Raw genomic sequence first — 12,883 nt, forward strand, 5'->3', positions numbered from 1 at the left:
GTTCAAGGCAGGCACTCTATCACTTGAGCCACAGCGCCACTTCTGGCTTTTTTTCTTTTTTGCTTATGTGGTGCTGAGGAATCGAACCCAGGGCCTCGAGCATGCAAGGCAAGCACACTACCACTGAGCCACCTTCCCAGCCCCGAAATAACAACATTTTCATACACGCATTCAATATACAATATACTGAGCTCCCCCCAAAAAACAAAACAACCTCCCACGATTTCACTGTTCTATTTTTATATGAAAACAAAATATCCCCAAGTATTTTATGAAGTGGGAAAGTGGACATATTTTCTGCCAAAACTCTGCTTTCAGATAAAGATCACATCTACTTTGAAATCTTACACGCAAACGATCCAAACGACACAAAACTTCAGTAACTACATCTATTCATCTTCAAATATCTCGATTTATCCCCATGTGCGCTAAGCAACTTTGGAGTCGATCGGGTAGCAATATATCCAAGAAAATAAACGCAAGTGTGAAGAAGAAAAAAAGCAGTCCCCGGCGGCCAGGGCCGTAACTCTCTCAGCGCGTTTTCTCCCGGGTTTTGGCGCAAGTGTCTCCAGTCACTAGAGCCGTGCGGGGAGGAAATACGGGAAGTCTGACAGAGCGCGGCGGAACGGCTACAAATCTTCTCAGCAAGGCGACGCACTTACCTGTCAGCACTGCCGGGCGACAGCGGACGCCGCGGGCTTGAAGGCGTCTCCAGGACCTTGTCGCCTTTCCAGAAGCAGGCCGGGAGGGTTCCAAACAGATTTACTCTTCCTGACAGCGAAGAACGCCAGCGGGCACCGCAGAAAATCCCCACTGAGGCAAGGCCCGCCAGTCGCACGGAGATCCAGTCAAGAGATCCTCTCTCCACAGAGTGCTTCCGACCGACTTAGATTTGGCCGCGCGCGCGCGAGCGTGCGCATGCGCGCGAAGGACACAGGATGGGGAGCGAGGAGGCGGGTGTTGCGCCTGCGCACCCAGCCCCTTCCGTCTTCGCCCCGCCCACTCAGGGGCAGACGTCACGGGGGGGAGGGGGAAGCCGCCACTTCCGCGTGCGCCGTGGCCGGTCGGGCGCGTGCGCCGTAGTGGGTCGGGCGCGTGCGCAGCGCCGGATCCTCCGTCGCACGGGCTTGGGCTGCTCTCGCTCCTCCTCCGGTTCCCCTTCTGCCCGCCGCGGCCCGGTACCAACCGGTGGGTCCTCCAACAGGGCTGTCCATGCCCCACGCTCCCCGGGCGGGCGGAGTGTGTACTCGAAGCACGTGCTTTAGCCATGGCGACGGATCAAGTGAATGCGCTGTGCGAGGAGCTGGTGAAAGCGGTGACGGTCATGATGGACCCCACCTCCACCCAGCGCTACCGGCTGGAAGCCCTCAAGGTAGCTGGGGTCCCCGCGCCCCGGGCCCGCTCCGGGACCCTTCACCCCGTCCTGCCCCCCGGCGCTGCCCCCACTCCGGCCGGCTGCGGCCCGCGCGGCCCTGGATCGTCCTGCGGACCCCGGCCGGCGGGCGGCTTTTCCTCGCGGCCCTCCGCGCCTTTTCCCACTCCTAGGGCTTTGCTCGCGCTCCGGCTCTTCGCACGGTCCCTGCGCTCGCCGGCTGCTTCCCATCCTCGCCGCCACCGCTTCCCACCATCTTTGCTCTTCCTTTCCCACTTGTTTTGCACTCTCGCCGGCGCCACGATGCGCTCCATCCCGATGTGCACGAGTTCTCAGGCCCCCCGCTCCCCAGCCCCGCACCCCCCGGCCTGCCCTGGTGCACGTGCGGCTCCTACCCCATCGCCAGCCTCATTCTTCACGGTCTTCTCCGCCGACCCAGACTGCACACGTCCTAACCGACCGCCCAAGTCCCAGAGCGACCCTGGCCGCTCGCTCGTGGGCGTCTGGGGGGCCTTTCGGGGGTGGGGGTGCGGGTGGTGGTCATTCTCTGCCTCTTCCTTGCCTTTGGCCGCTGTTCAGTGTATGATATTCTTCGACTGCTTCGCGCGAATGTGAACTTCTAACGCTTGCTTTGCATTTTTTTTTTTTAAAGCAAGGGCACTTTGGTTTCCTGAAAGTAGTTTTCTTGAATTCCGGATGCCTTGCTCTGGGCTTCGAAAGTTGCAGTTTAGGAAAGCTAAAACTGATGGGGATACTGATAGCAATACAGTTTATTATTTTAATAAACAATGTATATATAGGCTGTGAGAAATATCTCTAGGAGAAAACACTCCCGACCATACATATTTTAAGTTGTATAACTTCATAAAGTATACCGCATGAGTGCCACTTGGTGGAAACTTTATAATGTAAGGATGTATATGTCACAGGGTTTGGAATATGCACAGTTGGGCTCTTTTTTTTAAGTGAAATACTTAAAAGACACAAAAGTGAAAAATGCTACAATGATCCTTTATATGTTTGTCACCTAAAATCAACTAGTGAGCAGATTTTCCTACAGTTTCTTCAGCCTTACTCCTGCTCATAAGTTTTTAAAGACAATCTAAGGACTTGACCATCCTTCCATAGGGGTTTATGTAACAAATAATTTGCTCCTTCAGATTCCCCCCCTTTCTTTTTTTTGTTAGGGTATTGCCTACAGCATAGTGAAATCTGGAACTATCTTAGTGGAAAGGTTATTACTTCATATTCACATAGTATTGGTCTATTTGCAACTTAAAAATGTAGCTAAGGTTGGGGTTTCTTTGAGTGTTTTGGGGCACCACCATCTCTTGGCTCTGTAAGGAATACTAATGTCTTCTTTTTAGTTTTGTGAAGAATTTAAAGAAAAGTGTCCTATCTGTGTTCCCTGTGGCTTGAAGCTGGCTGAGAAAACTCAGATTGCCATTGTCAGACATTTTGGTCTTCAGATCCTGGAACATGTTGTCAAGTAAGGATCTTTTGTGCATTACTACTGAAGTCTAAGAAAGTAAATCTTTCCATGTGGGTTTTTGTTTGTTTGTTTTTCTTTGTGTAGGTGTGGAGCTTGAACTCAGAGCCTAGGCATTGCCCCTTAGTTTTTTCACTTAGTACTATCACTTGAGCCACTTCCACTTCTGGCTTTTTGGTGGTTAACTGGAAGTTAAAGTCTCATGGGTATTCCTGCTCCACTTGATTTTGAACCATGATCCTCAGATCTCAGCCTCCCAGTCGATAGTATTACAGTTGTAAGTCAGTGGCCCATCTGAATCTTCAATTCTGTGTAATTGATAGAGGTGCACCAAGAAGAAAGAAATGATCCCCAAGATGTTAGCTGAACCTCACAAGAGTGCTCATATGGGACCTTAAATCTTATTCTTGTTCATGTAGTACACGATGGGTTGTATATACATACAAGTATATATATGCATATACATATAGATGTACACAAAAATACTTGTGTATACATACCAAGTATTTACCAAATATATTAACTCATAGCTGCTAGTCAGCTTACCCAGCATTAATGGACTCCTAGTAGATGTTAGCAGACCTCAATGCCTTTGAAGCATAATGCAGTATAGAAATAGATGAACTTAAAAAAAAGAAAAGAAATAGATGAACTTCTGCCTGAGGCACTGTGCCTTTCTTTTTTTCTTTTTTTTGGGGGGGGGGGTTGTGGGGCTTGAACTTTGGGTTTGGGCGCTATTCCTCAGTTCTTCAGCTCAAGGCTAGCGCTCTACTGCTTGAGCCACAGCACCACTTCCAGTTTTCTAGTGGTTTACTAGAGGTGAGTCTCACGGACTTTCCTGCCTGGGCTAGCTTTGAACTGTGATACTGAAATCTCAGCCTCCTGAGTAGCTAGGATTACAGGCGTGAGCCACCAGTGCCCAGCTATATGTGTATTTTCGAATGGTTCATCCAAAGAAGGATTCCATGAGAATAAGTGAGAACCTCTCCTAACTCAAGTCTTACATACTCACTGTTAGAAGATCGGCCTTTAAAACTTAGCCACAATTTTTCTGGAATTGTTCTGTAATTTTGTAAGCCAGCACAGAAAAAGAGTTGGTAGTATCAAGATGCTTTCTGAGAAGGCACTACATTGTTGGAATTGTACTAGGTGGACATTTGTTACTAGTCTTATGATCATGAGAAGAAGCTGGTATTTGACACAAATCCTCTGTAAATTCCAATTAATAGACCCTAGTATGTATGTTCTCTTGCTCTAAGAATTGTGGTGGTGTTTTTTTGTTCTAGTACTGGAACATGAACTGAGGACTTCATGCTCTAAGATTTTCCACTCATGGCTGGCACTGTCCCACTTGTACCATGCCCAATCTATCTAATCTCCCCTTCTCTTTTCCTTCCCCCCCTCACTTCCTCCCTCCCAGTTTCTCTCCCCTCCCTCCCTTCCTCCCTCCCTCCCTTCCTCCCTCCTTTCCTTCCTGTCTGTCTTTGTTTCTTCCTTTCTTTCTCTGGTCCTAGGACTTGAACTCAAAGCCTGGGCACTGACCCTGAGTGCTTTTGTTTTTTGCTCAGTGTTAGCCACAGCTCAACTTTAATCTTTTTGGCAATTAATTGGAAATAAGTCTCATGGGCTTTTCCTGCCCAGGATGGCTTCAAACTGTGATCCTCAGTAGTCTCATGAGTAGCTAGGATTGCAGGCGTGAGCCACTGGTGCTCAGAAGTCCTGAATTTTTCTATTGTTAGTAATTTGGTTGAACAAGGACCAATTTGTACATATATATATATATATATATATTTTTTTTTTGCCAGTCCTGGGACTTGAACTCAGAGCCTGGGCACTGTCCCTGAGTTTCTTTTGTTCAAGGCAGGCACTCTATCACTTGAGCCACAGCACCACTTCTGGCTTTTTACGTTTATGTGGTACTGAGGATTGAACCCAGGGCTTCATGCATGCTAGGCAAGCACTCTACCACTAAGCCACATTCCTAGCCCACAAATTCTTAATAAGGTAGATCAGGAATCAAAGCAATTCTCTTGTGGAGAGAGACTTAGAAGATGGTTCTGATGATTTTCTGTGTGTTGATTGCCAGGTTTCGGTGGAATACCATGTCTCGATTGGAGAAGGTCTACCTGAAGAACAGTGTCATGGAGCTGATTACAAATGTAAGAAAGGGGTGGTTAGAAGATGAGTGTTTTCAAGATAAAATCTGGTTTCTTCTGTATGGAACATTTGTGTAAAAAACAGATTCTGTGTAGGCCAATGTATAATGTATAGGCCAAAGTATAATGTTAATGATCTAAAAAGACCCACTGATTCATCACATCTCTTACTAGTGCTTTTTTTTGTTTGTTTTGTCTTGCTCAGTCATGGCACTTGAACTTAGATCCTGGGCACTGTCCCTGAGCTCTTTTTGCTCAAGGCTAGCTAGTGCTCTATCATTTTGAGCCACAGCACATTTCCAGTCTTCTGATGGTTAATTGGAGATAAGAATCACCTGGGCTGACTTTGGCCCTCGATCCTCAGATCTCAGCCTCCTGAGTAGCTAGCATCACAGACATGAGCCACCAATTCCCAGCAGTTTTTCTGTATTTTTTAATACTGGCATCATTAGTAAAATAGTTCACTGTGCTCCAGCCCATTCTAATTTGCCAGCCTTTTACTGTACCTTCTTTCTGGTTTTTTGTTTTGTTTTGTTTTGTTTTATTTTGTTTGGGTCCAGTCGTGGGGCCTGAACTCTGGGCCTGGGCGCTGTCCCTCAGCTCTTCAGCTCAAGGCTAGCGCTCTACCACTTGAGCCACAGCACCACTTCGGGCTTTTTTCTTTTTGCTTATGTGGTGCTGAGGAATCGAATCCAGGGCCTCAGGCATGCAAGGCAAGGGCTCTACCACTGAGCTACCTTCCCAACTCTGTCTACTTTCTTTCTATATTCTCTTTCTGGCACTCTAAAAATGAAGTAATACATAAATCTCTTCAATATAAACAACAGTTATGCTTTCCTGGCTCTGTGACGGCCAGTTTAGTAGTTGGTTTGAAGTGGGAAGCAATTAAGAGAGGGCAGGATGAGCCTTGTGAGTCAGGCCTGGAGAACAGGTTTTTTGGTTCAGTTTAATTTCAGAGCAGACCTGCTGATGAGCATTTTGCACTTGTACAGCTCAGTTTTAATGCCTAAAATTCAGACTTGCAGACCTCTTAATCTCTTGCTCTTTCTTAGGGAACATTGAGCATTTTGGAAGAGGAGAACCACATTAAAGATGTCCTGTCTCGAATTGTGGTAGAGATGATAAAGCGAGAGTGGCCACAGCACTGGCCTGACATGCTTGTGGAGCTGGATACTCTCTCCAGGCAAGGGGTACGTAGTGCAGCTCTGTCAGCTTCTCCATGTGCTTGTTCTTGATGTAGACTTTAGGGTTTGCTTTACAACAGAAAATACCCTTTGTGCACATCTGGAATGAATAAGGTGTTTAGTATAACTAGTCTATTTCTGTTGGCATAGGAAACTCAGACAGAATTAGTGATGTTCATCCTTCTGCGACTGGCAGAGGACGTAGTGACCTTTCAGACACTTCCCCCTCAAAGAAGAAGGGATATTCAGCAAGCATTAACTCAGAACATGGAAAAGATCTTCAGCTTTCTGCTTAACACACTCCAGGAAAATGTCAACAAGTACCAGCAAATGGTAAGGAATTTTCTAATAAGTAATGTTTCTGTTATTGTTGTTTCTCTTCATTAAAATGCTCTTTCTGCCAAGTAGTGTCTATTTCAAAAGGATAGGCTATTTGATCATGAAAAAACTAGTAAATAACAGGAGAAACTAGAATTGGTTTTCTCAGAAATTCACTTCAGTGAGTTGTTTGTTTTTTGTGTTTTTGTGTGTTTTATGTTTTGTTTTGTTTTTTGTCGGTCATGGGGCCTGAAACTCTGGGCCTGGGCGCTGTCCCTCAGCTCTTCAGCCCAAGGCTAGCGCTTTACCACTTGAGCCACAGCACCACTTCTGGCTTTTTCTATTTATGTGTTGCTGAGGAATCGAACCCAAGGCCTCATGCATGCAGGGCAAGCACTCTACTAGACAAGGAGCAGGGGAAGGGCACCCGCCTGGCATGCAAGGCCCTGGGTTCGGTCCTCAGCCCTGGGGGGAAAAAAACCCAACTACAGACAAGGAGCAGGTGCAGGTGGCTCACACCTATAATCTTAGCTACTCAGGAAGCTGAGATATGTGGATCGTGGTTCAAAGCAGCCCAGGCAAGAAAGCATGAGTCTTATCTCCAATAAACCACTAGAAAACCGGAAGTGGCGCTGTGGCTCAAGTGGTAGAGTGCTTGCCTTGAGTTAAAGAGCTCAGGGACAGTGCCAAGGCCCACAACCAACAAGGGGAGGGGGAATTTAAAAAAAAAGAAAATTCCTTTTTTTTTTTTTTTTTGGAGGGTGGGGGCAGGTTCTGGGGCTTGAACTCAGGGCCTGGACACTGTCCCTGAGCTTCTTTTGCTCAAAACAAGCACTCTACTACCACAATACCACTTCCGGGCCTTTTCTGTTTATGTGGTACTGAGGAATAGAACCTAGGACTTGGTGCATTCTAGGCAAGTACTCTACCAGTATGCCACCTTCTCAGCCCCCAAAATTCCTTTAAGTTAAGGAAATTCTTAGAATGGAAGTGGAGATTATTGCTTAATACTTGAAACCTGTTAAATTGTGTTGTTCCGTTTGCTGCTGGCCTCTCTTGCATGCTATGCAGTCTTTTACTGTAACTGACTTACATTTTTCTTTCTAAAATATCAACATTGTAAAACCTCTGATTTAAGCCAAATACCAGTGGTTTACACTTGTAATCCTAGCTACTCAGAAGGCCTAGATTGGCAGTTCAAAGCTATCCAGAAAAGTCCACGAGACTCTCTCCATTAATTAGCTATACTGGAAGTATAGCTCAAGTGGCAAAGCCCCCAGTTAAGTAAACACAAAGCACAAGTCTTGATACTGGAAAAATAAGTACATACATAGCTAATATAAATAAAACTTGATTTAGAATTCTCATGTACCTATTTTATAAAATAGAATTTTTTCCTTTTTTTTTTTTTTCGGTCATGGGGCTTGAACTCCGGGCCTGGGTGCTGTCCCTCAGCCCTTCAGCTCAAGGCAAGTGCTCTACCACTTCAGCCACAGTGCCAATTCTGGTTTTCTAGTAGTTTATTAGAAATGAGTCTCATGGACATTTCTGCTCTGGCTGGCTTTGAACCATGATCCTCAGATCTCAGCCTCCTGAGTAGCTAGTATTATAGGCATGAGCTACCAGTGACCAGCTTAAGAGTCTTTTTTTGGGGGGTGGGGCCTGAACTCTGGGCCTGAGTGCTGTCCCTCAGCTCTTCAGCTCAAGGCTAGCGCTCTACCACTTGAGCCACAGCACCACTTCCGGCTTTTTTTCTTTTTGCTTATGTGGTGCTGGGCAATCAAACCCAGGGCCTCGTTCATGCAAGGCAAGCGCTCTACCACTGAGCCACCTTCCCAGCCCCTGCTTAAGAGTCTTTTTATGCAGTCATGGAGTCTATTTGTAGAGAAGTTCTGCATATAATGAGGGGAAGGTATTAGAAGCTGTTGGGGAAGGAAGAATTCGCAGAGGTTCAAAGAATAACTATGAAAGGTCCTCTAATAAATATAGTGAAATTCATATCCATTTTTTTCACTATAGTGAACTCTCCCTGAAGCACATCCCTGAGATTTCTTCAAAAGAAAACAAGGAGAAAATACTTCAAAAATCTGTGTGCTGGGCATGGTGGCACATGCCTGTAATCTTGGCATTTGGTTTATAGAAGCAGAAAGATCACAAGATTGAGGACAGCTTGAGTTATACAATGAGATCTTGTCTCAGGCACAATCCCTATGTCTATTTTCATTTTCCCTAGGAAACTTAACCCCTACAAGAAAAGAAACAATTATATGGAGATAACCTGCCCATACTTCAATATCATGGGAAAATGGGATGTACCTGTGGTATGTCTTATTCCTAGGTTGAGTTATTAGACTCTAGGATTCAGGACAGATTATCCTGAAACAAATGTTTTAAGGAAAAAAAAAAGTTGTTCCTCCTCCTTCCTTTTAGCTAAGATTTATGTTAGATAACAAGTGTAATGTAGGGAGAAAGGGAGAAGAGAGAAACATTTTCTGTTCTTCCTGAAGGAAATGGGACTTGAGATCCCTGTATCTTTTTCTGGTACTAGGGCTTGAACTCAGGGCTTGGGTACTATCCCTTAGTTTTTTTGCTTAAGGCTGACACTCTGCCACTTGAGACACACCTCTACTTATGGCTTTTTTGGAGATTAATTGGCAATAAGTCTTACTGACTTTCTTGTTTGATCTGGTTTTGAACCAAAATCTACACATCTCAGCCTCCTGAGTGGCTAGGATTACAGACATGGGCTACCAGTCCCTGACTCGCATGGCTTATTTGGGAAAAGTTCTTTTGCTTGGAAAGAATTGCATTCCACAGGAAAAAAAGGTATTTCAACCCTTCAGAATAGCATCTCTGAGTATCACTTATATGAGTCACACAGTTATGCTCTAGTTATGAGCACAGGAAAGGTGGGATCTACACAACTACACCAAGATCACAACCAACCATCTTTCGTACCTTGATCTTCTCATTTTGTTCTTAGTTTCTTGTCTACTTCTATCCCTTCCCAGTTGGGAAGTCATTTGAACATAAGCAACAATGGAATAAATTGATTCCCTCCTCCAGTCCCATTAGCTGCCTCCTGTGCTAGCCTGGGATTGGAGAGCTTGTTGAAGCTTCATGATCCCAGTGCTGGTAGCTTCCAGGTACTTGAGAGGGTGTTCCCACTTAGGTCTCCTGTGATTGCTTGCAGAGGTTATTCTTCATTTTATTTTTATAAGTTCCTTAAAATGTTGATGTGTGTTTACATAAACATAAGTATGTTTGTATAAGTATATTTATTATCTTTAATGTGCTGGTACTGAGGCTTGAACTCTGGGCTTTATACTCTTGGTCAGCTTTTTTGCTCAAGGCTAGTGTCCTACTATTTAAGCGATACCTCCATTTTCAAAAATGTTGGGTTGTTTTTTTTTTAATATGCTTAAGATTCATAACAATTATGTGGTATTTTGTAGACTTTGAAACATAAGGATAAATATCATTTTTATGGAGCTAGAAAAGTGGCTCAGTGGTAGAATGCTTGTCTTGCATGCATGAGGCCCTGGGTTCGATTCCTTAGCACCACATAAACAGAAAAGGCCAGAAGCAGTGCTGTGGCTCAAGTGGTAGAGTGCTAGTCTTGAGCTGAAGAGCTGAGGGACAGTGCCTAGGCCCCATGACTGACAAAAAAATAAAAATAAAATCATTTTTATGTGTCTGTTCTGAGCAGCCATTGTTTTGAGTTTCAGCATCTAATGTTTTGGTATACATGATTCTTCTAGAATATACCTATACATACATGGTGACAAATTGTTTGGACTTAATTTATTGTTTTAACCTGTTGTATTATATACCTGGGTATTATCTTTTTTTTGGGGGGGGGTCCGTTATGGAGCTTGAGCTCTTCCTGGGCACAGTCCCTGAGCTCTTCAGCTCAAGGCAAACACTCTACCACTTGAGCCACAGCACCACTTCAGGTTTTCTGGTGGTTAATTGGAGGTAAGAGTCTCACAGATTTTCCTGCCTGGGTTGGCTTTGAACTGCGATCCTCACATCTCAACCTCCTGAGTAGGATTGCAGGCATGAGCCACCAGTGCCCAGCTGGCATTATTTTTGTATTCTCAGTAAGGTTAAAAGTTGAATTTGTCTGGGCACTGGTGTCTCATGCCAGAATCCTAGCTACTTGTGAGGCTGAGATCTGAAGCCAGCCCAGACAGGAAAGCCCATGAGACTCTTCTCTCCAGTAAACTACTCAGAAAAGATGAAAGTAGTGCTGTGGCTCTAAGTGGTAGAGCACTAGCCTTGCGAAAACGAGCTCAGGGACAGTGCCCGGGTCCTGAGTTAAAGCACTACAACTTAACTCCCCCCCCCCCAAAAAAAAATGTGATATAGCACATAAAAACACTGGATCTTTATACTTTTCTTTCAGAAGACTGATACTTCTGAGGAGTCCAAGGTAAGCACTACAAGCATGCCTCATGAACTGGAAAAAGACTGAGGCTTTTAGGTGCTGGATGCTATACCTACAGCTCAGCCTTGGTAGCAGGATTGTTTTGTTTTTTCTTTTTGGCCACTTAGCTATAGTGAGAGAGGCATAAAATGATAATATCAATATTGATGATTCCTTGAAATAGCTACACACACGTTTGTATTGTTTATGTCCCCCATCTACACCCCACCCACCCCGTTCCCATGCTAGGAATTAAATCCAGGATCTCACACATTCTAAGCAAGAGCTCTACACTTGAGCTGTGCCTTACACATTTTTTAAAATTTTGCTTTGTGACAGAATCTTCCTGCCTTTGCTTAGACTGGCTTTGAACTTAGGATTCTCGTTGAGGGAAGAAAGCTTTCTGAGCAGCTCTAATTATTGGCGTGTACCACCAAGCCCCGACCAGTATAGTCTGAATGATTGGTGCTGAGAATGCCATTTTTTGGGAAATGGTTATGCATTGAAAATCTTTTGAGCCAGGCGCTGGTGGCTCATGCCTGTAATCCTAGCTACTCAGGAAGCTGAGATCTGAGAATCGCGGTTCAAAGCCAGCCCAGGCAGGATAGACCGTGAGACTCCTATCTCTAATAAACCACTAGAAAACCGGAAGTGGCGCTGTAGCTCAAGTGGTAGAGCAAGAAAATCTTTTGAGTTCTCTGTCAGCAGTTAGATGAGGACAGGTTTTTAGAAACCATTTTCTTTTTAGAATTAGAAAATGTAAGTTTGGCTGTAACAACTCCCTTGTCGATTTGTACCTCATGATCAAAAGTGGTTTCATGCAGGCTCAAGCACACTGTCGAGTAGGAACAGCAGCACTGAGTACTCTTGCAGGCTACATTGACTGGGTATCCATGACTCACATTACCACTGAAAACTGTAAGCTCCTAGAGGTACTATGCTTGCTTCTGAGTGAACAGGAACTTCAATTGGGAGCAGCTGAGTGTCTACTCATTGCAGTCAGCAGAAAAGTAAGTTACCCTTCAGACTGTCTTGAGTCTCTGAGCTAGTGTTGTGTGTGGGTTTGCTGGCATGTGGTAGACACTTAAATAAAGTTTGAGGATTTTATTCCTTGAAGCCAATTTACTGCTTCTATGAAATAGCTCCATTGGCAGAATATGTACAAATTTGTCAGTCTGCTTGGTTCTTGAGACAACCATGAGTCTTGATACTTCACACTTAGATAAAAGTAATGTGAAAGGTTAAAGCTCACTCTCTCTACAAAGAATTTTAGATGGTAGCTGCATTAGCTTTGTATTTGGCTTGGCTCACAATAGAACTGTACCTCTCTTCTATCTAGAAATATTATCTCCAGATGTAATTTACTTGGTTGCATTGCATTCTTGTATCAGCCTTCTTGCCTAACATCTTGGTAATAAACAACTTACCCAGATTTGGTTTTAAAGAGCTGGCTTTTTTTTTATAGTGTTCAGTATCCTGGTGTAGTTGAGAAACTAACAAAATACTGTACTTTACTGTATAAATATAGAAGGAAGTCAGTATAGTTATATATATGACTGTTTTTGATACTATACCTTTTAAGTATAGAAGGAAGTCAGTATAGTCATATGACTGTTTTCTCCTAAAATCGGGTCTAGGGCAAATTGGAAGACCGGAAGCCCTTGATGGTCTTATTTGGAGATGTTGCCATGCATTATATTCTCTCTGCTGCACAGTGAGTAGCCTGCCTTTGTGGGTATTTGCAGGGAAGAGGGGTGCTTCCAGTTCTTTGCTTGGTTGCTCTGGTTGGGGTTTTGATGCTAGGGATTTTCTTAAACCCATTGCCTATTGGCATGCTAATAAGCACATCATCTACCACTGGCTGCACTCCTAGTCCTGTAGTGTGTTTCTAGTCTTTGTCTTTTTTTTTTTTTTTTTGGGTCCGGTCATGGGGCC

The 12,883-nt window shown here is 44.5% G+C and overlaps 2 protein-coding genes across 2 annotated transcripts in view; one reads left to right on the forward strand and one right to left on the reverse strand.

Annotated features, from left to right (window-relative positions):
• Positions 1-891, reverse strand: part of Polh (polymerase (DNA directed), eta) — a 19,667-nt gene extending 18,776 nt beyond the window's left edge. Inside the window, exon 1 of the mRNA XM_013019274.1 lies at positions 663-891. The gene's annotated coding sequence lies outside the window, so the exon portion shown is untranslated. The remainder of the gene's footprint in view (positions 1-662) is intronic.
• A 208-nt stretch (positions 892-1,099) lies between these two features.
• Xpo5 (exportin 5) overlaps positions 1,100-12,883 on the forward strand; it is a 37,979-nt gene continuing 26,195 nt past the window's right edge. Inside the window, exons 1-8 of the mRNA XM_013019089.1 lie at positions 1,100-1,372; positions 2,740-2,861; positions 4,948-5,020; positions 6,070-6,207; positions 6,352-6,534; positions 10,928-10,954; positions 11,773-11,958; positions 12,586-12,662. Coding sequence (XP_012874543.1) covers positions 1,268-1,372; positions 2,740-2,861; positions 4,948-5,020; positions 6,070-6,207; positions 6,352-6,534; positions 10,928-10,954; positions 11,773-11,958; positions 12,586-12,662 — 911 coding nt within the window. The 5' untranslated portion in view covers positions 1,100-1,267. The remainder of the gene's footprint in view (positions 1,373-2,739; positions 2,862-4,947; positions 5,021-6,069; positions 6,208-6,351; positions 6,535-10,927; positions 10,955-11,772; positions 11,959-12,585; positions 12,663-12,883) is intronic.

Source organism: Dipodomys ordii, unplaced genomic scaffold (genome assembly GCF_000151885.1).
Source record: "Dipodomys ordii isolate 6190 unplaced genomic scaffold, Dord_2.0 Scaffold44, whole genome shotgun sequence".
Lineage (NCBI taxonomy): Eukaryota > Metazoa > Chordata > Mammalia > Rodentia > Heteromyidae > Dipodomys > Dipodomys ordii.